Genomic DNA, 26,622 nt, shown 5'->3' on the forward strand with positions numbered 1-26,622 from the left:
TTTCCCCCTGGCGCTGCGAGCATCCCCCCCCCCCCCCCGCGCGCCGGCCACCCCCGCTCTCTCATACAGGCCATAAACCCTCTCCTTCTGCGCGACCCTGCTACAGAACCACTTCCGACCGACAACCCATACATGGTCATGCCTCTCCTTTGATAACCCCCCCTTCCCCTGCGCCCCATTGTCTGAACTGGTCCCAGGCCATCACCTAGCCCTGCGGATGCAGTTTATTGCCCCTACTGTAAGGGAAACACCCCACATCAAAGGGATTACAGTAGAATCAAAGCCCCTACCCCCTGAGACCCGGCCGGTTGCACACACCCCCGGGAATTAGCGGAATTCCCTGCTGCGCGATAGCCATCTCCCACTGCGGGTAGGGTGGGAACCTCTACTGTAACCATGTGTGGGATCGGATCTGAGCCGGGGCTTCAGGGGATATTTCCCCGCACATCAAGGGAATCTCAAGAATGTACTATGTATAATAAAGCAATAAACCAGTGTATAAGAGACCAGGTCTCAGAGATGCAGTTAGAGCACCTCGTGACGATACCTTGCTGTCTGATCTGATGTGTTCTGCTCCGACGGAATAAAACCTTGTTTCCTGCCTTCCAGTCTCCAGCGCCTGCCTCTTTTATTGGTAAATTATCGAGTGGTATGAGAGGCGATTACCGCAGGGCAAATACTTGAAAGGATACCGACTGAAACTGCCGCTACCATTTAACAATTGGCGTCCCAAACGTGGGGCCCATCAGCGACACGTGGATCCAGTGGGAGAGGTCCCGACGACAGAGTGAACGACTGCAACGATCGGGAGAGCTCCTGCCCAATAGACCCTCGTCTGGCAGCCGATCATCCGAACTTCACTGGTTCCGAGCAGACCTCTCTCGAGTGATCTACGGTCCTGACTGGGAACCATCAGGAGTGCCGCGGCAAATACGGAGAGTAGAGGACGATCGGGCGCTGGAGGCGGAAGACGAGAAACTGTCCACGCGGTCCGGGTAAGGTCGTGATACACGACAAATGGAGAAATAATTGATTGATTGTTTAATGCTCTGGAAATACTAGTATTGCTCATTGATTGTGCTCATTGATTGTTCTCTTTGAGATATTCGCTGTCTACAAACGGGGAGGAGTAGAAATACTCTCTCTCTCCCTTTGCAGATAGTGAAGGGTAGGTAACGCAGACTTTTGTCCCCGTTGAAACCCGTCGTGCCTATCTTTATCTCCCCATTGATTGATTGTCCGAACATTGATTGTTTTGAAGAATAGTGCTTTTCGAGATATTCTCTGTTTGCAAATAACGTAGAATAGGAATATTCTGTCTAGTCTTTGCAAATAGTGAAGGGTAGGTAACGCAGACTTTTGTCCCCGTTGAAACCCGTCGTGCCTATCTTTATCTCCCCATTGATTGATTGATTGACTGAACACTAGTTGTTCGATATTGGTTCTTTGGAGGTATTCTCTGCTTACAAATAACGAAGAATAGAGATATTCTGTCTAGTCTTTGCAAGCAGTGAAAAGATAGGTAGTGCTGACTTTTGTCCCCGTTGAAACCCGTCATGCCTATCTTCTCCCCACTGATTGGTAGTTGGTTCTGCCCGGACCGCTTATTAGAGGTGAACCATCCGGCTCCACTGGAAGGCACCCCTAATAAGGACATGTTCACTAAATATGGACTAGTCGCCGTAGCCTATAGCAAGCTGTGGCATAAATATACCAAGAAGGACCCCGAAAGTCAGTGGCCACTGATGGGATCCTTCGACGACCATAAGATAGAAGCGCTAGAAATAGCTCTGCGTAGCAATAAGACGACGCCTACTATGCTTGACAGTATCGGCATGTGGCGCAAAGAAGCAACGCAACGGAAAAAGAGGGAAGAAGTAAAAGCAGAAAAGGAATTACGAAAGGCAGCTCACCTTGCCGCTAGAAAGTTAGAAGAAGACATAAAAGAGAGAAGGGAAACTAAACTAAGACAGGAACCCGAAACCTCAGGCCAGTACGCTGTTAGGACCCCTTCTTTGCTCTACCCTGAGTTGTCCTCCAAGCAGCGAACGAATGACGAGTTACTGTTAGGTCCTCCGATCATTTACATGCCCCCTCCGTATGCACCCTCCCAATCAATAGTACAACACCCACAACCCCCGAACACGAGCGAAAGCAGTACAAGGGCCTCGGCCCTCACGGCCTCCGCGCCGGCTGAGCCTCTTGTGCCGAACCCAACGTCGACTACAACGCTAGACGACCATGAGATAGGAAAGAAAGAGTCCACCAGAATGAATCGATTAACTAAGGATGAACGAACAGGAATCGACAAGATAGTAAAGGCACTGGTAGGATCCTTTTTGACCTTACAAAAACTAAAATAACGCTAGGAGTTAGCCCTTTGTGGGACATATGAAACCAAGGGAACGAGTCAAGCTCACGGTCGAGACGACCGCGAGGTAGCCCGACTCCATTACTCTCGCTACCTAAACATGTCTGCCCTACTGCCCACCCCGCCCAATAAGCATGACAAAATCCCGCACAAACGGAAGCCTGCTGACACCCACCATCGACGTCACCAAACTAGGGCCAGATCGCGCACAATTGGGCTATGTTATTTTTCCGATTGCACAGTAACCTCCTTGTGCTCGTCATCAAACTACAAATATGTACAAACACTCCAACGAAGTAATGTGGTTACAACATTTTAATAACTTATAGGATATAACAAACACACCAACAGGGTAAACAGGTTAAAACACGTTTTAAAACAACTATTTACATGACAGTCTGCTGCAACCTCCATCCCAAAGCCTTAACGTCCACGTGACACCGTCCTCGCCTCTCCTTCCTCGAAATCGCAACATTGGCCTGTTTTGGGCGGTCCCTCTTAGTTGACTTTGGGCTATAAAAGCCATGCAAAAATCCCTTGATATCAGTGGCGGGCGATTGTGCGAATAGGCCGGAGGCTATACAAAGCGCCGAAGTTCCGGCAACACCAAGGCGGAGCCCGCCACGCTGTGCGGGCCTTTCCGCTTTCTCTTCTTTCTTTAATGAGGGCTGATGCCCTGGCGGGGGGAGGCGACGCGGACGGACCTCCCCCACCTCCCCAGGTGGAGGCTTGCCAGGCACCCCGACCGTCTTTTACTCGCCGGCCAGCTAAGCTGCACCCAGCCATCTTTTTCATCGGCCTGCTGAATTTCACCCTGGCACGCTGTGCGGATCTTCCCAGTCACTTCTTCCTTCAATAACGGAGGGTGCCCTGGCGGGGGGAGGCGACGCGGACGGACCTCCCCCACCTCCCCAGGTGGAGGCTCGCCAGCAGATGAGGGCACCCCAAACCACACCTTTCACACGTCGGCCAGCTGAGTTGCGCCCTGCCACTTCATTCGCCGTTCGGCTGAGCCGGCACCCCTGCACGCGGCCGCCAGGCAACCACCCGAGCACCGGGTTCACCAGGACTGCCGCTAGCGCCCGACGTGAGGAGTGGGCCCCTGCAGCAAGGTAATCGGGGACCCACCCCGGTGGTGATACCATCCAAACTGCTGTCGTCACTGCTACTGGAATCACCCCGGTGGCAGCACCACCCGAACTGCTGCTGTTACTGCTGCTGGCTCCTCTCCGGTGACTGTACCGAGGAGCTGCTGCTACTGCTGCCTTGAACTCCGGCGGTTGACCCCTCCGGTTCCAGGCCTGGCCCACCGTGAGACAATTCTGGACTCGAAAGCTTGTTTGCTAGGGCATGGGCCCCACCCTTGACAGAACGCTCCCCTCAGCCTTGCAGAATTGGTTGGAGTCATTTGACGTTCGACTCCTGCGGACTTCCGGTAAGGACAAAACCACCACCATTGCTCTTTTTGCCCCCGGGCGGCAGCCACCTTGCCTCCGCTTGATACAGTGAGACAGTAAAGCGTCGGCGGAAGAACCCACCTGCTGCCCCGCCCTAAGAACAAACCGTGCATTGCTACAAGGTTACAGTGACGCCATGCTGACGCAAAGTTGACGCTAACGAAAGTTCTCGAACCACCGAAAGGAATTCTGGTTCAACTGCTAATTCATGGAAAAACTTAGACTGTGCACTGGCCCGACCCCGAACCTAAGATGGCGCTGATGTAGGAGTGGCCTACAACTCCTTGTGGCGTTCCAGTCACATGACATTCGTGTTAAAAAGAGATATATATACATGTATGCGATACTTTCACACATGACAATGGGGGAGAGGGGGGAACGGACTTTTATGTTAATCTAGTGTTGCTCATGTTGCTCGACGCCTCTTGCACCGTGGCCGGCCTATAGCGGCTGTAGGCCCGTATTTCTACACTGACATTGTTTTAAATAAAGGGCTTCTTAAAAAGGAATTACGGAATCAGTGTCATGACTAATCATCTGGGTTGTTGAAGGTTTTTCTCTTAAATAAATGATTGTTACTCCTAAGCGAAAGCATACAGATAATACAGACCCAATTTGCCTAAAAATCTTTTTGTTTAACGAAATTTGTACCCATCATGCCTGCCCTTTTTCCAAGAATTGTCGAATCAATAATGAACTATGACTTAAGGTATATGTCACACGCAAGGTATGGTATCCTGCACCATAATACACGACCAATTGAGAAATACATGCACGACCAGGGAACCCGAATTTAGGAAATGAATGAACTAGAGCATCTTTGCCTCGAACTAAAGAATAATAGGTCCGTGGTATTACCCACCCCTGCGGCTAGCCTGGTACATGGTAGGTAGAACCTTTCGTGTCTGCGCGCGCTGGGGTATTTTGAATACTGCACCTCCCCTCCCCTCCCCTCTTATTTTCCCCTCTATAGGTCACGACGAAGTTCCGACTGAAGAGTGGAGTGGACATGGACCGAACCAAGTTCAATATCAGGGAAAACATAGACAAACGTTGTGAGATAGTGCGTAAAATTACAGACCACCATTGGGAACGTGAAAAACTGTATGATATGATTGTGCGTGTGTACTACGATTATACGATATGAATGTGTATGCATTTCATGTTCGGGTCACTTGAAGAGAGCGTCATCGTATGATTGAGGTGCTCGTCCACCGATCAAAGGGAGGAAGAATAAAGGGTCAGACAACCCATAAGATAAACTACAAAATGCTAAAGGTACGCAGCATACATAGGAATAGAGGACAGGAAAGGAGAGGTCCCCGTGCTCGACGCAGCCCTGAGTCTCCGTCTTGATGCATGTACTGTCACACCCTATCCGGCATTTGTGTGTACGTGGTCACCGAATTTATGTCTTTTCCCCGCTTGTGTTTTCTTATATGGAACAGACCCATGCTACTCCATGTTGTGTGTGCACCAAGTGGCCTATTATCTTACCCATCTCTCTCTCTCTTGTTTTGTGTCGTATGTACGCCAAAGTAGCCTACTTGATGCACACGTCTCTCTCTCTCTCTCTCTCTCTCTCTCTCTCTCTCTCTCTCTGCACACGTCTCTCTCTCTCTCTCTCACTCCCCCTCCCTCGCAAAAGGCTCTTTCTTGTCCTCTTTCTTCTTGAATAAATTAACGACATACACCTCTTTGGTAAGTGTATAATTGGCCCGAACACGGTGGTGTTCGAACAAAATTGACAGAAACAAAAACGACCATACTTTACCACGATTACTACCTCTCCTTTCTGCAAACGTTAAGCCTAATCGGCTGAGAAGGAAAGGACAGGTAAGACGACTGATGTCTCCCAATTTGACCCTCAACACGGGGACTATATGTCAGTGGTTTTTGTTCTTAAAGGACACCATCTCCACCACCCAGAATCACTCCTGACCAATTAGCCCGAAATAGAATGTCTAAAGCACCCTGTTCTCCCAGAAATAACTCCAGCCCTATACTAAGCCGTCTCAGAGTATCCCGAACGAAACAACTAATGGCCCTGTTTTAAGCTGATAAAGGGTCACCTACTGTATGAAAAGGATACTCATGAACGCATGACAGTAGCACCTCGCACTTACGGGTACTACCAAACCTTGTATTATAAGGCGCAGAAACCGACACCTAGAAGGCCAGACGATGGACAGGGACACCAACAGAACCCTGCACCACAGCAGTAATTAATAGATTAGTAACACGCACATTAACATCAGAGTTAATAGGCACCAATCATGTAGTAACAGATAAGAGCATTTCCGCAACTACTCAGTGGTTGGGAGAGAGAATGAAGTATGTAAATGTCTTCCCTGCCAAGATCTCTAAGACTTTCGTTTCTTATAACCTATTCAAGGATAACCTGCAGCCATCGGAAGAGAGGGGTCGGATGTGACGCACAGTCTGGCTGCGGATCATAAAACATCAATGACATCGACCAAGGGGGAAGCGACGAAGCAACAAGAGTGTGAGACGAGGCACCATTATCAGAACGATGAGCGCGAAGGGCTACATCGAGGCCCCTGCTCACTGACCAGCGTGCCTGAAGTCTCAACCCGTCGGGCCCGATTGATGGGCCCAGTGCTGAAAAGATTCTGCTCTCCTTGGTCCGCATTTTCGATCCGATCCCATGCCACCCCATTCTCTCTTCCTCTTTCATTTGGACTATGACTTTGACCTACTACCGAGGAACAAAAGGCCGGCACCCTGTCTCAAAGTGCCTGTGGTGAACTGTGTTAAGGAACAGGACTGTGATCAAAGAACAGTGAGTGGTCACACCCTGCCACGTGAGAAATCGGATTTGAGCTGGACCTTAGCTCCACCGCCGGTGCTCAACAGTGCCAACGAAAGAAGGACAACAATGAGAGCTTACCAGTGATAGCTCTTTATAAAACAAGGACACTGGAAAGAAGGACCCATGTCAAAGTTGAAAATCCTCTCCCAACCACCTTATTATATTAACTATCTTCTTCATGATGTTGCATCAATCACTTCCGACTGTACACTGAGAAGTTAAGAAACTGTAACTTTGTATAGTAACATTCATACAACACCAGCCATGTACACGACTATACTGCAACTTTGAATGTACTTCCTCCTCGCCTACTTTATCAAACTGTATGAGACAATGTACAAATGTGTCAGATTACTCCTGCCTACCCTTAAGACTCTGTATCTTTAAATGTATGACGAACATTGACGATACTGTAACTGAAAGGCTAACGAAGGTGAATATTGGCCGGACAAGCTGGCGAGATATGTTAAAAGGGAGGACTGTGGAAATTTAGCTCGCAAACTGAACATTATCTGCGCCATCTTGCCCCTCCCCAGCGCCCCGCACAGCGAATGCACGGCCGCCATTTTAGGCACCCCACTCTCTCCCCGCTCACTCTCGACCGCCAGCGCTTTCCCCCTGGCGCTGCGAGCATCCCCCCCCCGCGCGCCGGCCACCCCCGCTCTCTCATACAGGCCATAAACCCTCTCCTTCTGCGCGACCCTGCTACAGAACCACTTCCGACCGACAACCCATACATGGTCATGCCTCTCCTTTGATAACCCCCCTTCCCCTGCGCCCCATTGTCTGAACTGGTCCCAGGCCATCACCTAGCCCTGCGGATGCAGTTTATTGCCCCTACTGTAAGGGAAACACCCCACATCAAAGGGATTACAGTAGAATCAAAGCCCCTACCCCCTGAGACCCGGCCGGTTGCACACACCCCCGGGAATTAGCGGAATTCCCTGCTGCGCGATAGCCATCTCCCACTGCGGGTAGTGTGGGAACCTCTATTGTAACCATGTGTGGGATCGGATCTGAGCCGGGGCTTCAGGGGATATTTCCCCGCACATCAAGGGAATCTCAAGAATGTACTATGTATAATAAAGCAATAAACCAGTGTATAAGAGACCAGGTCTCAGAGATGCAATTAGAGCACCTCGTGACGATACCTTGCTGTCTGATCTGATGTGTTCTGCTCCGACGGAATAAAACCTGGTTTCCTGCCTTCCAGTCTCCAGCGCCTGCCTCTTTTATTGGTAAATTATCGAGTGGTATGAGAGGCGATTACCGCCGGGCAAATACTTGAAAGGATACCGACTGAAACTGCCGCTACCATTTAACATGCCTCTCGGGTTTAAACAAGCATCGGCATACAAATAGAACATGGTGACCAGTACGGGGTTGTTTGCTCTCCCCACGCACCAGTGACACACTCAGGAGTGACACCCTCAGTAACAAAAAACACGGCTCTGCAGATCTTACACACCCGGAAATTGCTTGCACTGTCTCCACGCAAGGAAGCTAGAGATGTTTAGGAACGACTGCTGTGGCACAAAAAGCCATGAAGGTGCTTGTTTGTGGCATAGAAGGACTCCCTGCAGATAAATCACGGATTACAGTGACATAGCGAGAGACAGTAAGAAAATAACAAGCGCTCGCCATGAAGTTTTCGTCACCTTTTTCTGCCGTCCCACTTGGACGGCCTCGCCTGCTAAAAGGTTTCTTGTCTTTATGGGGCCATGTGTTTGGCCCCATAAAGAAGGTAAGAAACCTTTTACGCCAGCAGGAAGTCAGACGAGCCAGTCCAACTGGAACGGCTCTAAAAGAGAAAAGTGTACGTCACTGGAAGCTCTTTTCCAATGGCTGGCCACCGTTTAGCATAAACGGTGGGGCCAGCCAATGGAAAAGAGGGGCGGGGCTTAAACCCCCGGTAGTGAAAGCTACCCAAAAACATAAAATCTCGCCAGTGAGACTGCGCATGTCTGCGCAGCCTACGCTAGCCAAGACCTAAAACCCCCCCAAAAAACAGACAAACTTAGCAGTGGATAGAATAGATTCAAGTGGTATTACCTTATTTTAGGGTTCACATGCTGTACATAGATCACATACTTATTGGCTGTGTACATACAGTGCTGGAAACAAGCATCTTCATTAAAATGGTCTTCATGAGCAGATGCAATGAAATAAATTCAATTAAAACTAGGTAATCTTTTTCTTGATTGTCCAATGCCAAGATTCCTGAGCATATTAGGAGCTTGATCAATATCCACCATTGCTTGCGAGTTCCGAAATGGGTTACATAGTACAGTACCTCTAGGAGCAGGAAGTGCAGTGAATACTCCCTCCTGAACCTCTCTGTGCACCCCTCTAAGGCACTGCTTATGAGCAATGTCTCTTCATATTCCAGCAGAAGATGGTATGACTTTATGTAAGGTTGGCACAGTGTCATAATGAACTTTATGCAATACCATGACACTGTTTGCAGAACTCACTCTTCTAGTGTTATCTTTTGCCACTGTAGGGATAACCTCAGCTTTCCCTTGAAAAGGACAATGATCAAAGGAATGTAGACTACCTCAAAGTTTAGTGGGGCACTGCCCTAGTCCATGCAGGTTTTCAGACACTCTTCTGAAAACCCACAGTTTGTTGCAATTCTTCCAAAGCATTGAAGTGTCCTTTTTCATGTGCTCAGTTGTGTGGTCCAATACCTGGTCTAATGGTTTGCTATCAAATGGCATATTAATGATGTGACTCAGCCTATAGAGCGACTTTAGCTAGAAGCAGCCCTGTAGAATTAAGCCAAATATCGTGCACATACTGGCAAGACCAGGCAAAAAGCGTTCCTTTAGTTTATGGTAAGCTAGTCTCCAGTATGCCAAAATGAAGTATGAATAGTTTGAAACAGCATCTTCAGGATGTATGAAAAAAGCAAGCAGTAGTTTACAAATAAACTCACCTGTTAATTTCTGAAGATGGTAATGGAGCAGGTTAAATGGACCAGTGTATGGAATGGCCTGTGTCTCTGTGACCGTACTCATGGCTAAATCTGTGTAATCTGAAAGGGGTAATAGGAAAAGTTAAATAAATTGTCAACTAGTCAAAGTTTATGATATAAACTACCAAAACAAATCTGAATAGATTTTATAATCTTCAAAATGAATGTAGCATAAACACACCAAAATATAAACATTTAGCAGGTGCTTCGCATACATATTGCATGAGGTTGTGCGAAACTCATCTCCTCAACAAAGTGGTTGAAGGCTTCTCTTAGTTAACTAACTAAATCGGACTGGATTAGCTTTCAAAACCTGGAGATCAAGACTGGATACAAAGAGTATGAATTCTGTGTCAATTATCAAAATAGTCACCAACACAAAGAATGCAGTAGGCATACATCTTGTGTCTTAGAACCTTAAATTGAAAACTGCAACTTGCGCATACAAAGTTGCTTGTGAATCATAAATGGAATATGTTTTAGGTGTGTACTTTATTACTTGACTTAGACAAAGATTGTGATTGGAAGCAAGTACTACTGGAAAACAGTAAAAGACACGAACATATACTCAGTTGTCACTTACTAGAGAGGTCACAAGAAGCAAGTATGTGATAATTGAAGTTTCTCTTAACGAGTATGCCGGAGACTCGCTGACCTTGCTCTGGTTTTTTATCTGCTAAGTCACCCATCACCTGTTTGTGCAAAAGAAAGAAAATAGGAAATCATACCATAGGCATATTTATTATAACAAACTGTAGTTAATGCAGTTATAAAGGCACAATGAATCAGACAATGCATTTATTGGAGGAGAACGGGATGGTGATGCTTCCCCACTTGTGCTCCTGCAAGCTAGAAACTTTCTCCCCAGTCCTCTCAAAACTGGCCTCCATCTGGATTCCATTAACAGGAATAAGAGTGGCAGTAGAGAAGCCCCGCCAGAAGACAAGAGGACAATGTAGATCACAAAGCGCACCAAAGCAACTTTGCCTCCTTCATATCAAGTGACAAAACACACATGGTTGTGAAGCAAGTTCTCCCATATCCAAAAGGGAAGTTCAGAACTGCTTGGGTACTCACTGCACACCTACCAGACAGCAACCAAGGGGAGAAGGTGGCCAAGCAAACTTTAGGAGTGGATGCAGGAATTTACAGTTCTCCCAAAATGGCTCTGGGCAAATGTAGAAATAATCAGTTTATCATGTATTTTTTTTGTGTTTTACATGATTTCATGTTTCAGGGTTTGACCTCCCAACAAGTAGTTCGCTTATACACTCAAGATCCTTATAAAGGTTATCGTTTTACAGCTTTCACATATTTACATTCAAATAAACTTTGCAATACTTTAGGTCCTTCAACTTCAACCAATAAGTCTTGCCTATGCAAGGTCTAGTGACTTTATCAATTGATTTGTATGACACGGCAAGGGTTTTTATTTTGCTATGTTGTACAGCTGCGCACGGCCATTTTTTTTTTTTTACTTTCAACAATGCAGCAGAGCAGGTTCTGCAGTACAACATGGCTAAAAACAACAACAAAAAAAAATCATTGTCGAATTCTCAAAGCCAAAAAGCTCATGCACATACAAATAGCTATTTGGCTTTGTCAATATATTTTTTTTGGGACATAGTGTGAGGGTTAGAAGGGAGAAGCAACAAATAAAGAGCTACGATGCAGTCAGTGTTGGCCATTTCATAGAGATTTTTATTTTTTATTTTAAGTGGGTGAGGGCGGCCCAACTCAGATAGCCAGAGGAAGGCGGGAAGGGGCAAGCAACACGAGGGACTGCGGGATGGATGGGAAAAGCAACACAATGTAGGAGGGGGATAGGAGGGGCGGAGAAGCAACACAAAGCTGAAGGAGGTCGGTGGGACAGGCAACAGCACCAACGCAAGCGGGGGCAAAATGAGCAACAATCAAGTGTCAAGCAAGAACAAAGGGCCAAGCAAGGATAACTGGCCAAGTAACAAGAATGGCAGGTAACAAAGGGGTGGGGGGGCTGGAGAGGGGGGAGTACCATCAAAACTCCAAACAGTACAGGACACAAGTTAAACAAGGAAGCAATTCTTGGGCAAAGCTCCAGGGAAGGGACAACCACACAAAGAAGAAGAGAAGCTGGCACATGTTGGCTGAAGGGTAGCAAGGAAATGAGAGTAAAGGTGAAGTCAACCAATGGTAAGCAAAGGGCAGGGTCTAATACCTAGGCAAGCAGACAAATCATCTTGCAAGCGAACAGTGCACACGTGATCTCAGGTGAAACCTAAAAATAGAGATGTTTAGAATAAAAACAAATATAAAAAACAGCAATACAATCATTCAGTAGTTACCTTAGCTAGCTTTTCTCCCCTGAAGTACAGAGTCACTGCTTCCGTATTGCGAGGATTGTGAACTTCAATGTGAACCTCCTCATTATCCTCATATTCTCGGATCAGTGCTGCCTTCAATCGAGCCATTTCATTCTGTTCACCATGGACTAATATCTGAGAAAGAAGAAACATCACAAGTCAGATACAAGAAGTGCTATGTGCAAAACTAATCCTAACAAACCAGTGCAAGCCCATCTTGACCAACAGAAAAAAATGGGATTAGCTGGAGATCTCGGTTTGGAAAAAAAAAAAAAAACCCTCCATGTGAAAACAGTTAAGGAACAAAATAATTACAAACAGCGGCAAGGGCAAAAGGTGGCTCCTTTTTGAATTATTGGCTTTGACAATGCTTTGTAGCTGATATACTGCACCAACAAAAAAATCTAAAATAAGGTGAATACGTGCATGCTGGAATAACCGCCATGACACTGCTAGTGGCAGCGTCATTTCGTGTGCATGGGTGGAGAAATCAGCCAACAGAATGACCGGGGTTTATTTATTGATTTATCTAAATCAAATTTAAAAAATCATTTTACTTGAGCAAAAAGGGTTTCATTTATTTAAAAAAAAAAAAAAAAGTGAGCAGCAGCCTAGAAGCGAATGGCAGTTACCAAGCCCCTGAAAAACTGCAAAAATAATTGCGTCAGTAAGGGTGAAGTGGGAAATGGTCGATAAGCAATAGGGAAGAAGTCAAGGTGAAGGAGTAGGAGCAACAGGAAGTGCACATGGGAGCAAGGGTAGAGCTTGAATTGAATACAGGGGCAGGAATCATTGAAACAATGCCTAGGAGGAAGAACAAATACACAAGCTGGGTAGGGGTGAGAAGGGCGCATTATGGGATGTGCTGGAAAGGGTTAGGAGGTGGTATTTGAGGGGGAGAAGCAGCAGGAGATAGAGAGCGCGAGCAAGAAAACATCTCAACTCTCATAGGGAGAGTAAGAGCAAGAAAAAAGCTGCTCCCTGAATGTGAGTAATGGAAGGATACAAGTCATCCAATCAAAAGGATTCTAAAGAAGCTATGCTTCTTAAAGCAGTGGCCAACTTGAGGTTCTGTTCAAGGGTCCCTTACTAATATGGAAGTAGGCTGGTATTAAGTGTGCAATATGAGCTACTGCTTTTTTGCGCAGCAGAAGTCACTTTAACGGCAGTCCCATATTACAAAATTGATTTTACTGTCAGTGTATTTAAAATTAGTTCATTGCTGTATTTAACTGCGTTCTTGCAAATGGGAATTTTTCCTTTAAGTGGGAGTTACAGCATTGAGACTTATATTTTGTAGTTTGGGGGGCGAGATAGGACTGTTTCAGTGGGGGGTTAACCAGCTTCCATTTTTTCTATGGGCCAGTCTAAACTTCAGTGTCAGCCTTCTGAGTTCCTGCTGTAGTTCTTTCCTTGCTCATATGGAAGGAGGAGGGTATAAAACACAACCTGCACCACGTCCATGCAACAAGCGAGGCAGGCAAGCTTATTTGAGCCCGAATCACGCCTACCTGCCAGCCATACAAGTCAGCGTTTGGGGGTAAGCCAAGTTTATTAGATCGCTCTGCACTGCTCAATCTCTTCCCCCTCTCATGACTCAGATGCAGTCAGCAAAATTGCTTTGATCTGACATTTTTAGGGACCAACCTGTTAATTTATTTTCCTGCTTTGAGAAGAACTTTGATGTGAGGAAGGCTTTATATGGCTTCTTAATTGATGCTTGTGCACCATTAATAACTCCCAAGCTATAAAGACCTTATTTCCGATTAAAAACTGGACATAATTGCCTTGGAATTCTGACTATATATGAAATGTTTTTACAGATATTTGTGATACCAGAAATCGCTTTTCTCATGATATAGAAACTTTCAGAAAATCATTAGCAACAGCTGAGCACCATTGGCGATGAAAGTAAGACATTTGTTAAAGAGAAATGGCACCGTTTGTATCATCAATTTATTTAAAAAAATCAAAAAAAGAACTGGGGTGTGGCCAGGCAAGACGGCCGAACGGGCATAGAACGTCTCGGCTCCCGGTCCGTGTACTATTCCTGAACTGTTGAATGCGGCTGATCAATGCTTTGTCTGTAGAAAAGCACAGACGGGGAGCAAAAGATGCAGGGCGCAATTGGAGTGCTCCAAATTGCCTCACACGCACTCCAACGGACAGAAACAAAGCCTCGCGGCGGAGCTCACCAAAATGGCGCCCGCTAATCCCAGAGGGTCGGAGCAAGCCTCAGCCCGGTGAAGTGCACAACAGACAGTGGGGGGCGTAGATAATTCTACTTGTCGAGGCTGGAGGGACGACCGCTACCGTCATGAGCACTGAGGACCCCCAGGGAGGAGGGACGCCAAGCCAGAGAGATCGCTACAACGGACCCTACAGCATTGCGGGGCCACGCAGGATGCCTCAGGTGCGTGAGTGACGGGGGAGGAGATCAAGGCACAGCACCATATTGGACGAGCGAGTTTGGACTCCGGGGGGACTGCCATAGATAGAGGGGAGACCAAAGTCAGTCTCGATGAGCACTTCCAAGCGCCTTGTCTGACCTCAAGATGGCGGTCAGGCTGTGACTGAAGGCAAAGGTGCACTACTTCCCCCGACTTAAGGCCCACAGCCCAGCGCCCGGTGACACAGACCTGGCGGTAACATACCAGCAATCCGCATGCCCCAAACGCAACAGCGGCGTCGCCTCACGGTCAAGTCCCTAGCACAAACGCAATGAAGTAACTAGACAGCGTCCTCACTCCGCAAAATGGCGGCCAGCGAGCTCTATAGGGTAGCGCTCTCTTAGCGACGGCACGGTAATTTACAGGCTGTTTCAGCTGTGCCATCCCAACCGCTGCAACCAGGTGAGAACTCTGCAGCCTGTTAAAGCCCTTGTGGAGGAGATATCATGCGCTGTCAACGCACCCGCAGCTGAACATCACAGGACCACGCTGCACCCCTGGAATCATCTAGTGGGGGGTATATTGGCTGGAGGTTAGCCGGAGACACCCGGGAGAGTGTTCGAGGCGGGCGATATTTGGAGCACCGCTGCCCCTGGACTGAATCCAGTGTGGAACGACCCACTCGCCACGCTCGACTGAGAAGGCAGACAGGCTGGGCCTCCAAGCACTTAAACACTGACTCCCCCAGCTTCGGGCAGTCCGTACCGAGACAAGGACAGAAAGATGGCATAAAAATCAGGGTACCCGGCCCGTTCACTGCTACACCTAGAAGCCACCTTGCGGGCTTCCCTCTGCTAGCCAACGTGACGCATCCCACGGGGTTCACGGGTACTGAAGGTGGAGTTGTCCGAAAGATAAGCAACCCGTAATTTTAAGTGCGCTGCGGCCCTAAGCGAGCACCTCATAGCCAGGTGCACGGCAGATGGCAATAATCGCCTCACAATTAACCTCCAAAGGACTCCGCACCCGGAACCCTGCACCAGCACGCCCCTCTTGCAACAGCATTAGGGGTCCTCCTGGACCTGCCCTTATGCAGCCAAAGAAGACGACGAGCAAGGCACCAAACAGGGTCTCACATTTTTTTGCACCAGCGGATAAGCGTCCATCGCGGGTCCCAACAAGGGCGCAGACAACATGGCCATAACGAAAGAGAACCTCCTAGGTATGTTTAGAGACTTTAAAATGGAACTCTGGAAAGATCTCAGCCAGGACATTAAAGCATCGAAGGAACAACTGCGGTCCGATCTTACAGAAAGACTGTCCTCCCTACGAGAAGACGTGGACTCAGTGGGCACAAGGGTGCTGGACCTAGAAGCGCAAACCCAAGAACACGACAAACACCACCGAATTGAGAGAAGATGTCCGAAACCTCCAGGATCAACTACATCAGACGCAACTCAAAGTGGAAGACCTCGAGAACAGGGCTCGGAGAGAAAACCTACGATACGGGACCTGGAGGAGGGAGCAGAGGGTCCTGACCTAGAAGCCTTCCTGGAGGGACTCTTCGCGGAGATACTCAGCCACCAAACTCTCAAAATAAAACTAGATCGTGTCCACTGAGTGGGCGGGCTGATGACAGGTGAAAAGAAACACCCGAGAGATGTGTTAACTAAGTTCCACTCCTACAAAGTTCTCGCAGCCCGGAAGAAGGGGACCATTTCTTTCCAGGATCATTCATGCTCCATCTACCAGGACCTAGCACCAACCACCCTGGCTAGGAGACAACTGTTCAGACCCATCACCTCGAAGCTGCGAGACGACAAAATAAGGTATAGATGGACTTACCCGTTCGGGTTGAGCTTCGAGTTCAACAACAAACAGCGCCACATCTCTGACTTGAAAGAAGGGTTGGAACTCCTGGGACTCTCCTCAGAGCAGCCGGGCTCTGCCCAAACCAACGCACAAGAGAACATGAGGCGCGGCCTCACGGTGACTCCCTGGTTCATAGGCCTGCACAGGAACCGTAAATGAGATCCGAGAGACTACCTTCTTAATCTCGCCCATGAATACGCCGCAAAGCCAAGTAGACAATCTTATTCACCATGGAAACAAGGCAGCAGATGCCCGCCTACGGACCGCTACTACTACCGGCCTCCACGTGGGCATCTGCCCAGCAACAATGGGAGCATACCGAGACACTTCCGGGACCACTACTCTGAACTGGTTACTACTCCTGGAGATCTGCCACCAGTCCAGCATGCTGGCCGACCAACAAACTGGGGAACTTCACTCTCAGGCGAGTCAGGATGTACTAGCACTACCAAAGCCTGGATGACGGCTTGGCTGCAGTTCCCCTCTTCTGCGGTCTGGGTCCCTCTCCCGATTACCCCACAGAACCAGAGACTGTTTGTTTGCCTGGGCCTTAAGTTCACTTTGGACGCACGTGGGCCAGCGAATAATTCAGCGACACGATCCTATTGGCGGTGGCGAGGACCACACACCTCCGTAAGTTGACTCACAGATATGAAGATATAAGTCTGGCCGCTAATGAACGCAACTTCAAGTTCTGTTTGGGATGGGTGTGGACAGGGACTTCGGTCATACCCCTCAGCCCCCCCCCCCCCACCCAAAGTTCCCGTGGGGTCTTCTTTCCCCAGCTGGGAACATGTTAGCGGTTCTACAACCGCAGTTTTTGGTAATGTTAGTTTTTATTTCATTTGGGGATGGGGGGGGGGGTAGGGGAGGGTGTTGGTGGCGGCTCCTTAATTCCTTAATGCTACATTTTAATGGCTTAGCGTGTTACAACTTACTTACAGGCAACACTCACACGCGGGATTTGCTCCACTCGAGAAGACTCTGGCACAACGACATGACAGTTAGCATTCGCAGAGAGGCAGAGATATCCATGTTAGATAGATAGCTATAACCATTGGCTCATGGAATGTTAAGGGGCTTAACTCACCCCAAAAAAGTCAAAAGATCTGTAACTATCTCACCGACCACCATCTTGACATAGTGGCCATACAGGAGACCCACCTTGCTAGAGCGGAGGACACCCGCTTCTGACATAAGCAGTACCCACTGATGTATAGATCCTCTGCACTCACTAAACAGAAGGGTGGTGCTCCTTTTTCATTCTTCTATGAAATTCCAACCACTGGATGTCGAGACTGACAAAGAAGGCCACCTGGTCATGGTCAAGGGCCTCCTGATGGGTAAACTTTGCACATTCACAGCAATATACGTCCCTAATACAGGGCAGACGGCTTTTTTTTTTTTTTTTTAAAACACGCTAGTGGAGAAGGTTCAAGACTTTGCTGAGGTACCAACGATGCTCATGGGGGATTTCAACCTAACCTGGCAGAAAGACCTAGATAACACCCATTCACAGCGTTCTGACATTGGGTTATTTTCCACAGACACTAAACCACAATTACGTGACCTGGGTCTTATAGATGCCTAGCGCACCCTTTACCCTCAGTCCCGTGACTATACTTTTTATTCTCATGTACAACGCACGTATTCCAGGCTCGACTTCATTTTCATTAGCCAGAACCTGATGGGGGCGCTTCGGGAAGCCAAGATATTTCCTCTTTCAATGTCAGACCATGGGCTAGTATCGATCTGCCTGGTTTGGAGCAGTACTGTCTCAGCCACTCCCAGGTGGCATTTTCCGGCTTCCCTCATGCGAGACAAAGCGCTTAGCACCATGCTGAGAGAATCAATCACTGAGTTTAATTTAAATAAGCCCGAGGACACGTCGAAGTATACCAACTGGGACACGTTTAAAGCAGTCTTCAGGGGGGAAATGCACTGCCCTTAATTCGACTTTGAATAAACAGCGGACCAAGGAGAGGGAAGCCCTTGAAGTGGAGCTGGCCGCAGCTGAAAACACGCACAAAACAAACCCCATTAGGGAGACTCTTCGCAAACTAACTGCTTTGCAGGGCAAGCTTAGAGCCTTTTATAACAATAGAGCGGAACTCACTCTCCTATCCTATTCCGAGGGCAACAAGATTGGCAAACACCTTGCCAGACAGCTGAAAGAGAAGCGAGAACGTGAATATTTAGGAGGTATACGTGGGGAAGATGGGATGCTCACACCTAAGGATGAGGAAAAAGCTAACATCTTTGGCTCCTTTTATAAGAATCTTTACACTGAGGATCAGCGGGACACGAATACTCAACACAACTATCTCCAGCCACTACACTTCCCACAGGTCTTTCCAGACTGGAACAACACTCACTGCACCCATAACTCCTGAAGAGATAAACGCTGCCATAAAAGCTCTCAAACCCCACAAGGCCCCAGGCCCAGACGGATACACTGCCCAGTTCTACAAAACCTTTGCCCCAGATCTTATACCACACTTCACGCGTTTGTTCAATAAAATGGCAGAGGAGAGGGAGGCCACCAGATCAATGGCTGAAGCCATGATCACAGTTATACCTAAGCAGAGAAAAGACCCTCAGCTATGCGCCTCGTATCGCCCCATTGCCCTGCTAAACCTGGACGCGAAGCTTTACTCCACCATTCTAGCGACTAGACTTAATGACCTTATGCCCGACCTTAAACACCCTGATCAATCGAGATTTATCTAGGGCTGACAAACTCATGACAACACCCGACGCATAGTACATCTGATAGAGAAAGCCACCAAACGACAAATTCCCGCTGTACTGGTGGGATTAGTCGCCGAGAAGGCCTTTGACAGGGTAGACTGGTCGTTCCTTTTTAACACACTCACAAGCTTTGGGGTCGCAGCTAAATTTATTAACATGATCCGGGCTAACTACGTTCAACAATTCTCCAGAGTGCAAGTCAATGGGATGCAATCAGCCCCCTTCCTCCACACTAGAGGCACTCGTCAGGGGTGCCCGCTCTCGCCCTTACCATTTGCTCTTAGCATCGAACCCTTAGCGATGACTTTCAGGGCCAACCCAGAGATTCAGGGTATCCCCTTTCGGGGCGATTCACACAAAATCACACTCTTTGATGATGTCCTCTTGTCCCTCTCTGAACCATCTAGGTTCCTTCCCCCTTTGCAAGTGGAGCTGGGGAGATTCGGGGCTGTGGCGGGCTGCAAGATAAACCTCGGCAAATCATATATACTTAATCTCACTCTCCCGAAAGCGGAAGTGCGTGAGCTGCAGATACAAACCCCTCTCCAATGGACCGCTTCCTCAATACAATACTTAGGGATTGAGTTAACACCCCGGGTCGAGGGACTCTTTCATGCTAACTTCTCATCCACTCTCACCCGCATCCAATCCTTGCAAGGTGGAAACCTCTTCATATCATGGCTTGGCCGTATTCACGCTGCTAAAATGACACTCTTTCCTAAGCTCCTGTATCTATTCCAAGCTTTACCTATAGAACTAGAAAGAGACTTTCTTCGCAGGGTCAAATCCATGATGCTCCACTACATTTGGCAAGGGGGAACGTGCTCGCTTCTCCTTCACAATACTACGTCGCCCCCGTGCGGAGGGCAGAGTGGGGCTACCCGACCTTGCACTATACTATAAGGCAGCCCAGCTAAGGATGCTGACAAATTGGACCAAACGAGAGTCTGAAAAGCATTGGCTCCATATGGACAGCTCCGTAACGGGGAGAACCATTTGGGACCTTGTTTGGCGCACCAAGAAGGACAGGCCCAAGAAGGCATACATTAGCACCCCCACACACACCACTTTGAAATTGTGGGACTCGCAGGTAATGCACAGTGGACCTCGTTCCCCTCACCATTTACGCCCCTCCATTTTAACCCAGCTTTCCCCCCACCAGCTCTGCACGAGGGCCCTTTTGATGCCTGGTGAGATGAGGATTGCTTAGCTCTGACACCTCTTCCACAATGCGGACCCCCTCACCTTTGACAATTGCAGAAGAGATTATGGTCTGGAGAACACGGAACAGTATCACTACACTCAACTGATACACTGGGGTCTCACCCCCCAGGTGCGAGAGGTGGCCACACGCCCCACTACGAAATTTGAGACTTTCAATTCCAAAGCAACCACCATGAGAGGGGTAATCACATTCATATAGAACTACCTACTCCCCACCACACTTTTCCCATGGCCACGCTATATGAACAAGTGGGAGGGCATACTCCAGCGGGATATCTCAGATGGGGAATGGTCACGGCTGTGGTCCAATACCACGAGATTCAATCATTCCATATAGTTACGGGAAGCCCATCTTAAACCTATGATGGATTGGTACCTTTACCCCTCCAAGCTCAAACAGATCTTCCCCAACACCTCTGATAGATGCTGGAGGGGATGCGGGCTTTCAAACATATATGGTGGGATTGCCCTACTATACGCTCATTCTGGGAAGAAATTCTAATACATATCAAAGATATGTTAGGCTACCCGATCCAGACTTCCATGGCAGAGATCCTCTTAGGTCTCCATGACCCAGCCCTTGAACACCAGACCCGAGCAGACAAAGCAATCATGTGGAAGTGTATGGGTGCAGCCAAAGTGAACATAGCGGCCGCCTGGAAATGGAAAGAAGCCCTGGTGATTTCCCTCTGGCACTCTCGTCTGTGTAAGCTGCTCAGTCTTGAAAGAACGTCTGATATCTTCCGGGACGGCTATAAAACTTTTGAATACAAATGGGGGCCGCTGGTTACCTTTCTCTCGTGAGGTTTACCACTGGCTGTCTGTCCTCCCTCTGTCAGAGAAATGCATCTCTTTCAATTTTGAACCACCCACGACTAGTCATAGTCGAGCGCACCAGTAAGATCGAGCCGCCACCATCGTTTGTGGGGGGAGGGTTGGGTTTTTGTCATTTATTTTCAGGGTATTGTTTCTTAGGGGATTTTACTCATCTTACAGTGTTCCTTCCCGTTGGAGGGGTATGACAGAAGCCCATCGCAAAAGAAAGATGGTTAATTTCTTCTTTACTGGACACTGAGAAATGGACAGAGCCTTTATATCGTTAGAAACTGTACTCTCCATAGTTGCACTACCTTATGAGACACTGACTGGGACATTGGCTGAGTAATGTGCCACTGCTCAAACCCTTATTGTGCGTTCGAAACAAGAGCCCATTGCGATGAGCAAAGTGATGGCAACTATCTTAGCTGTATGGAATGGAAACATTTTCAATAAATACAAGTTTGACACACAAAAAAAAAAAAAAAAAAAAAAAAAGGAAAGCCAAGCTGAATTTTTATTCTCAAACGTTTTTGTAGCTTCCACTATATCAATAGCTATTTGTGCCATTATCAACGATTTACTAGAGCTCCCACAGCCGTACTCCAGCTGATCGCTGTAATTGGATAACAGACGTCCTTGATAGTCAAAAATATTTTAGCTTCTTCAAGCACCAGGAATTACTCCAATATGGTATGCAATAACAGTTGTTTACATCAATAGTCAAAGGCTAGGCTCTCTCAATGTCCCACTTTGGATATATACACCAACATTTTTATCTTGGTGTGTGAGGAAAATGGATCACCAGGGGACCGTTTGCCCCAACCCTTCAGAACAATTTCTTTTCAGAAGACCCTGAAAGGGCACACACAGTGGTTAATGCTTCTCTAAAGTTCTGCAGCATTCCTGAACTTTGAAATTAGGCAGTTCTATTGCCTTTACTGAAGAAAAACCTTCCTTGGACCCAGAGAATCTTTCAAATTATCTTCCTATATCAGAAATGCCATATTTGGCCAAACTGATAAAAAAATAAAAATAAAAAATAAAAGCAGTTTATGACCAACTATCCATCTGTGTCTGTGGAAGATAATGACCTCCGACACCCTGCCAGATGGCCTTTTGTACAGGACAAAGCACTGAAATAGCAGGCCTTTCATCTCTGGATTAGTTGCATTTCTGCTTAGACACCGATATTCCAGCCACCTTCGTTCTTGTGCATTTATCAGCAGCCTTCAACACCATTCACCGTCAAATCCTAGGCAGCAGGAGTTTAGAGTCTAAGGCCTTATTTGGCACGGCTGTTTGATTTCGACCCAGGGCTTGTACAAAATTTCATTTTCATCTTTTAAATCTACATGTATACCATGTTTACACGGTGTGCTGCAGAGGTCCATTTTATTCCCTATCTTTTTTTTATTTTTTTTTATATTGCCCCAGTAGTTTAACTCATTGACCCCTAGGGTCTTAGTGCCTAGCTGTATGCAGATGACACTCAAATAATCGTTTGGGTATCTGGAGATTACCACAATTCTGCTGCCCAACTTCATGAGTGTCTCACTAAGGCATTTCACTGGATGAGCATAAACCAGTTAAAACTAAATGAGAAGACAGAAATTCTAGGTTCTCCAACCCTTTCCCATTTTGAGACTTGCCTTTCTGGCCTGATGTGTTAGTACCAGAGCCTAACCAAGTCTTCATTGTTAAAGCACAATCTAACTTAACACAAAGGTTCCTATCTCCGTTAGATCAAATTTCCAATGTATTTTTCAACTGTATTCCTTAAGTTCATTCTATATGTGTTCACTTTACTGCGTAAGTTGCAAATATTGAATGCTTCTATATCTTCTTGGCTGGATTTTGCAACTTTGTAGTGTTGGCTAGGAGCACTGTGGGTGAAGGTAAAATACACAGCGGTTCGCCTACAACCCAGCAAGGGCCAGCTGCGTCAGAGGGCACTCCAAGGGGATAGCCAATTTACAGAAATTCTATGTACCCAGTGGGGAATAACAGCTCTAATCTTTTCATTATGCTGAACACAGTAAAAACACAGCCTTGCTCTCAAACATCAAACCAAATTAACATACGTTAACTTATAGAAATAAACAAGAATCCCTCCCTCACCCACCCCCCCCACCCTCTCCTTCCGAAGATGCCCATATAGAAGTGAGCATAAGTAGGTAAGCCAAAATATTGCAGGGAACCACCCCACGGTGACTTGGCTACACCATAAGCAGGTGGCACTAATTTGAGGATACGCAAGTATGCCGGGCAGGTCAGTTCTCTGAATTCCTTAGACAGGTTAGTAATGAAAGGGGAACATATTTTCGCATAGGTTGAGGGGTCAGCGCAGGCCGGCATAGACAATCGTTCCATGCCCAATAGGGTCCATAGATGGCCTAGTCATTGCCGGTGATCTGGGATTTTATTAAGATCCCCAATGTGCCAAGAGGATCCGGTGGGCAGCGTTCAGGGCCATGGCCATCTGTTGGCCCCTGATGGACTGTAGTGGGTGGGTGAGGGTGTTGGGGAGACCCAAGAGTGTGTACGTGGGGAGGTGTGGGATTTCTGTCTGAAAGGCCTCATCCAGGTCGTCCAGCACCTGCTCCCTGAACCTCGTGTGCTTGGGGCAGTTCCACAGTAGGTATATTAGTGACCCAGGGTTTCCACAACCCCTCTAGCATGGGCCATCACAGAGTGCATTCCACTTTTGTATGTGTGCTAGGGTATAATACCGATAAGAGGTAATTTTGTAAGCTGCTTCAGTGTGGCCTATGTTAAATGTTGTGTGGTGAGCCCAGTAGAATATGTCCCCCCACTCTTTATCGGAGAGGTCACGTCCCAGTTCCACATCCCATCGTTTTTGACCCGGCGTCCTTTGTGTATGTGGCATTTTCGTTAAAAAGCGGTAAAGTTCTGAGATGAGTTTCTGGTCATCAGATTTTAAAAACAACCATTTCTTGAAAAGAGTCATGGGTTTACCTGTGTTGGGGTGTACGTTGGGGCCAAGTACCCAATGGGCGAGTTGAGAGTGCATGAACCTATCTTGTTCCGACAATGATTAGAACTCCTCAAAGTAAATGAAGCCATCGTTATCGAAGAGGCAGCCCACCCTCTTACACCCCACCTGCCAACCACCGCTTGGCTACCTGAGACGACAGGCCCGGTGGGAAATTCGGATTGGCAAACAATGGGGTCAATGGTGAGGGGAATGATGAAAGGCCTGCATAATGCACCACCTTATCCCATACCTTGAAAGTAGTGCTTGTTACCAGGGATGAGTATGAACCCCAGGATCTGCGGGCTCGTGGAAGCCAGGCTTACCTCCAAATGTATGCGCCCGCAACGGTTTGGTCCATGAAGACCCAGTGCTTTTCGGTCACGGGACAGTTCCATTCCACCAGGAATCTAAGTTGGATGGCCAGGAAATACTGCAGGACATTGGGGATCGCTTGACCACACTCCAGTTTTGTGCGTTGCAATAGTTGTTTCTGCAGTCTGTGTTTCGCCCCACCCCAGATGAAGCGATCTATGCTCAGCTGGAATTGCCGTAGTTCTCCGGGCACAGGTGGGGGAAATGGGGGAGCGGAAGCACTTGGAAGAATATAGGGCCATCGGGAGTACATTCATTTTAACTGTGGCAATTTTGCCAAGCCAAGACAATGGCAGCTATCGCCATCGATTGAAGTCTTTACGGATCATGGCTCCGAGGTTGGAGAAATTAGTCCGGGACGTTTTAGGAAGGCTCCTGTCTAGCCTGATGTCCAGATATTGGAGCGCTGCGTCCGCCCATTGGAACTCCTACCGTGCAGGGAGAGCTTGTTCCGTTTCCGGCTGGACGGTGAGATTCAGTATTTGCGATCTGGACATGTTCATCTTGAAACCTGACACAGCCTCAAAAGCCTCTAGTTCAGAGATGATCGTCGCAAGCGAGGGAAGAGGCTGGGTGATGGGAAAAATATTGCCATCCGCATAAAGGCTAATGAGATGTTGGTCCGCCTCAAACTTAATGCCCACAGCCTTGGGGTTATCCTGTAACCTCTGGGCAAAGAGCTCCATGTACATGGTAAACAGAAGCAGGAGAGCAGACAGCCCTGCCGGGTGCCCCGCTCCACTTGCAACGCCTCACCTGAACCGATGCTCTGGGCGCGTTATATATGCTATGAAACCAATTCATGAACCGGTCTCCCAGCCCAAAGTGCTTAAGGGTTGCGAACAGATAGGGCAGGTGCACCCTGTCAAACGCCTTCTCCACGTCCACCGCCAGCAAGAGGGCCACTTCCCCGGACCGATTAACTTGGTCAGTGAGGTGGCACAAACGCTTGGTGTTGTCCCAGCATTGACGTGAGGGAATAACTCCTGCTTGATCGGGGTCGATCAAGCCAGGCATCAGTGGGTTAAGGCAATGGGCCAGAATGCCGGTGAACAGTTTTGCGTCGATGTTCAGCAGAGAAAATCAGGCGTTAGGAACTGCAAAGTTCAGGGTCTTTCCCTGTTTCCGAGACCACTGAGATGGACGCCTGTAGTATGGTATCGGTTAGTGATCCGGTCTCGGCAAAAGAGTTGAAGAGGCGGGTCAAAAAGCGAGCAAGTTCCGTGCAGAAGGTCTTGTAAAAGATGGCGCTGAAAGCGTCTGGGCCTGGGACTTCCATAGGCTTTAGTCTGGCAATTGCAGCAATCACCTCCTTGATCCTAATGGGTTAATTGAGCACGTCCGATTCCTGCGAGGGCTGTGGGGTGATCACAGCCACCTGGAGGTAGGGTAGTGGATCAGGGGGCGCCAAGTGATCGTTCGCGTATAGATTTGTATAAAATGCCCGAAACTCTGCTGCTATCTGTGGCGTCATGCACTATCAGGCCCGAGCAAGTCTGAAGAGCTTGGACTGTGTTGGCATGCTGGGTGCTACGTAGGCAGTGAGCTAGCATCCAACCTCCTTTGTTAGAGCCCATGTGGAATTTGCGTTTGAGGCAAAGCATGGCATATTCTGCCCTATCGAGATCAAGGCGTTTAAGTTGGAGACAAGCCTGCTCTAGTTCGCACCATACACGGGGAGCGCCAGTAGGCTTGTGTATGGACTCAAAAGACACACAATTGATGGATGGAATACAGAACAAATCAAAACATTCACCCCAGTCAAGAGATCTGGGTTAAACCCATCATTCATTTGCTCACCATGCCACCCCAGTTTAGACCTGGCCATATGCAAATCAGTCTGGACCCTGTGTCTCATGGGAACAGGTTTCGGGGTTTCACCCCTCTTCAGCCAGGGTAGCTCGATTCCAGTGGCACAGTGAACCGGTCCTAGGATGCTTGTTTCCAGTCCAGGGAGGACCTGGCTTGGCAGTTCGGGCTGGACTGTTCCCATGAAGCACAGGGTCAAGACCGATTTGCATATGGCTGGGTCCAAACTGGAATGGCATGGTGAGCAAAAAAACGATGGATTTAGGCCCAGATCTCTGTACTGGGGTGAATGTATGACATTGTTCTGCATTCTGTCCATCAACTGTTTTTTTTTGTGTATGGACTCAAGCTCTCGCACAGTATTCCCCAATTTCTCCCTTTTGTCCTTTCTGATCTTGTTTTTGTGAGCC

At 47.9% G+C, this 26,622-nt stretch overlaps 1 protein-coding gene across 1 annotated transcript in view; it reads right to left on the reverse strand.

The window, feature by feature from the left end:
• CPSF3 (cleavage and polyadenylation specific factor 3) overlaps positions 1-26,622 on the reverse strand; it is a 307,899-nt gene that overhangs the window by 135,154 nt on the left and 146,123 nt on the right. Inside the window, exons 11-13 of the mRNA XM_085610727.1 lie at positions 11,963-12,115; positions 10,222-10,330; positions 9,600-9,698 (exon numbers count right to left, since the gene is read on the reverse strand). Coding sequence (XP_085466853.1) covers positions 9,600-9,698; positions 10,222-10,330; positions 11,963-12,115 — 361 coding nt within the window. The remainder of the gene's footprint in view (positions 1-9,599; positions 9,699-10,221; positions 10,331-11,962; positions 12,116-26,622) is intronic.

This window comes from Triturus cristatus, chromosome 6, assembly GCF_964204655.1.
Source record: "Triturus cristatus chromosome 6, aTriCri1.1, whole genome shotgun sequence".
NCBI classification, from domain to species: domain Eukaryota; kingdom Metazoa; phylum Chordata; class Amphibia; order Caudata; family Salamandridae; genus Triturus; species Triturus cristatus.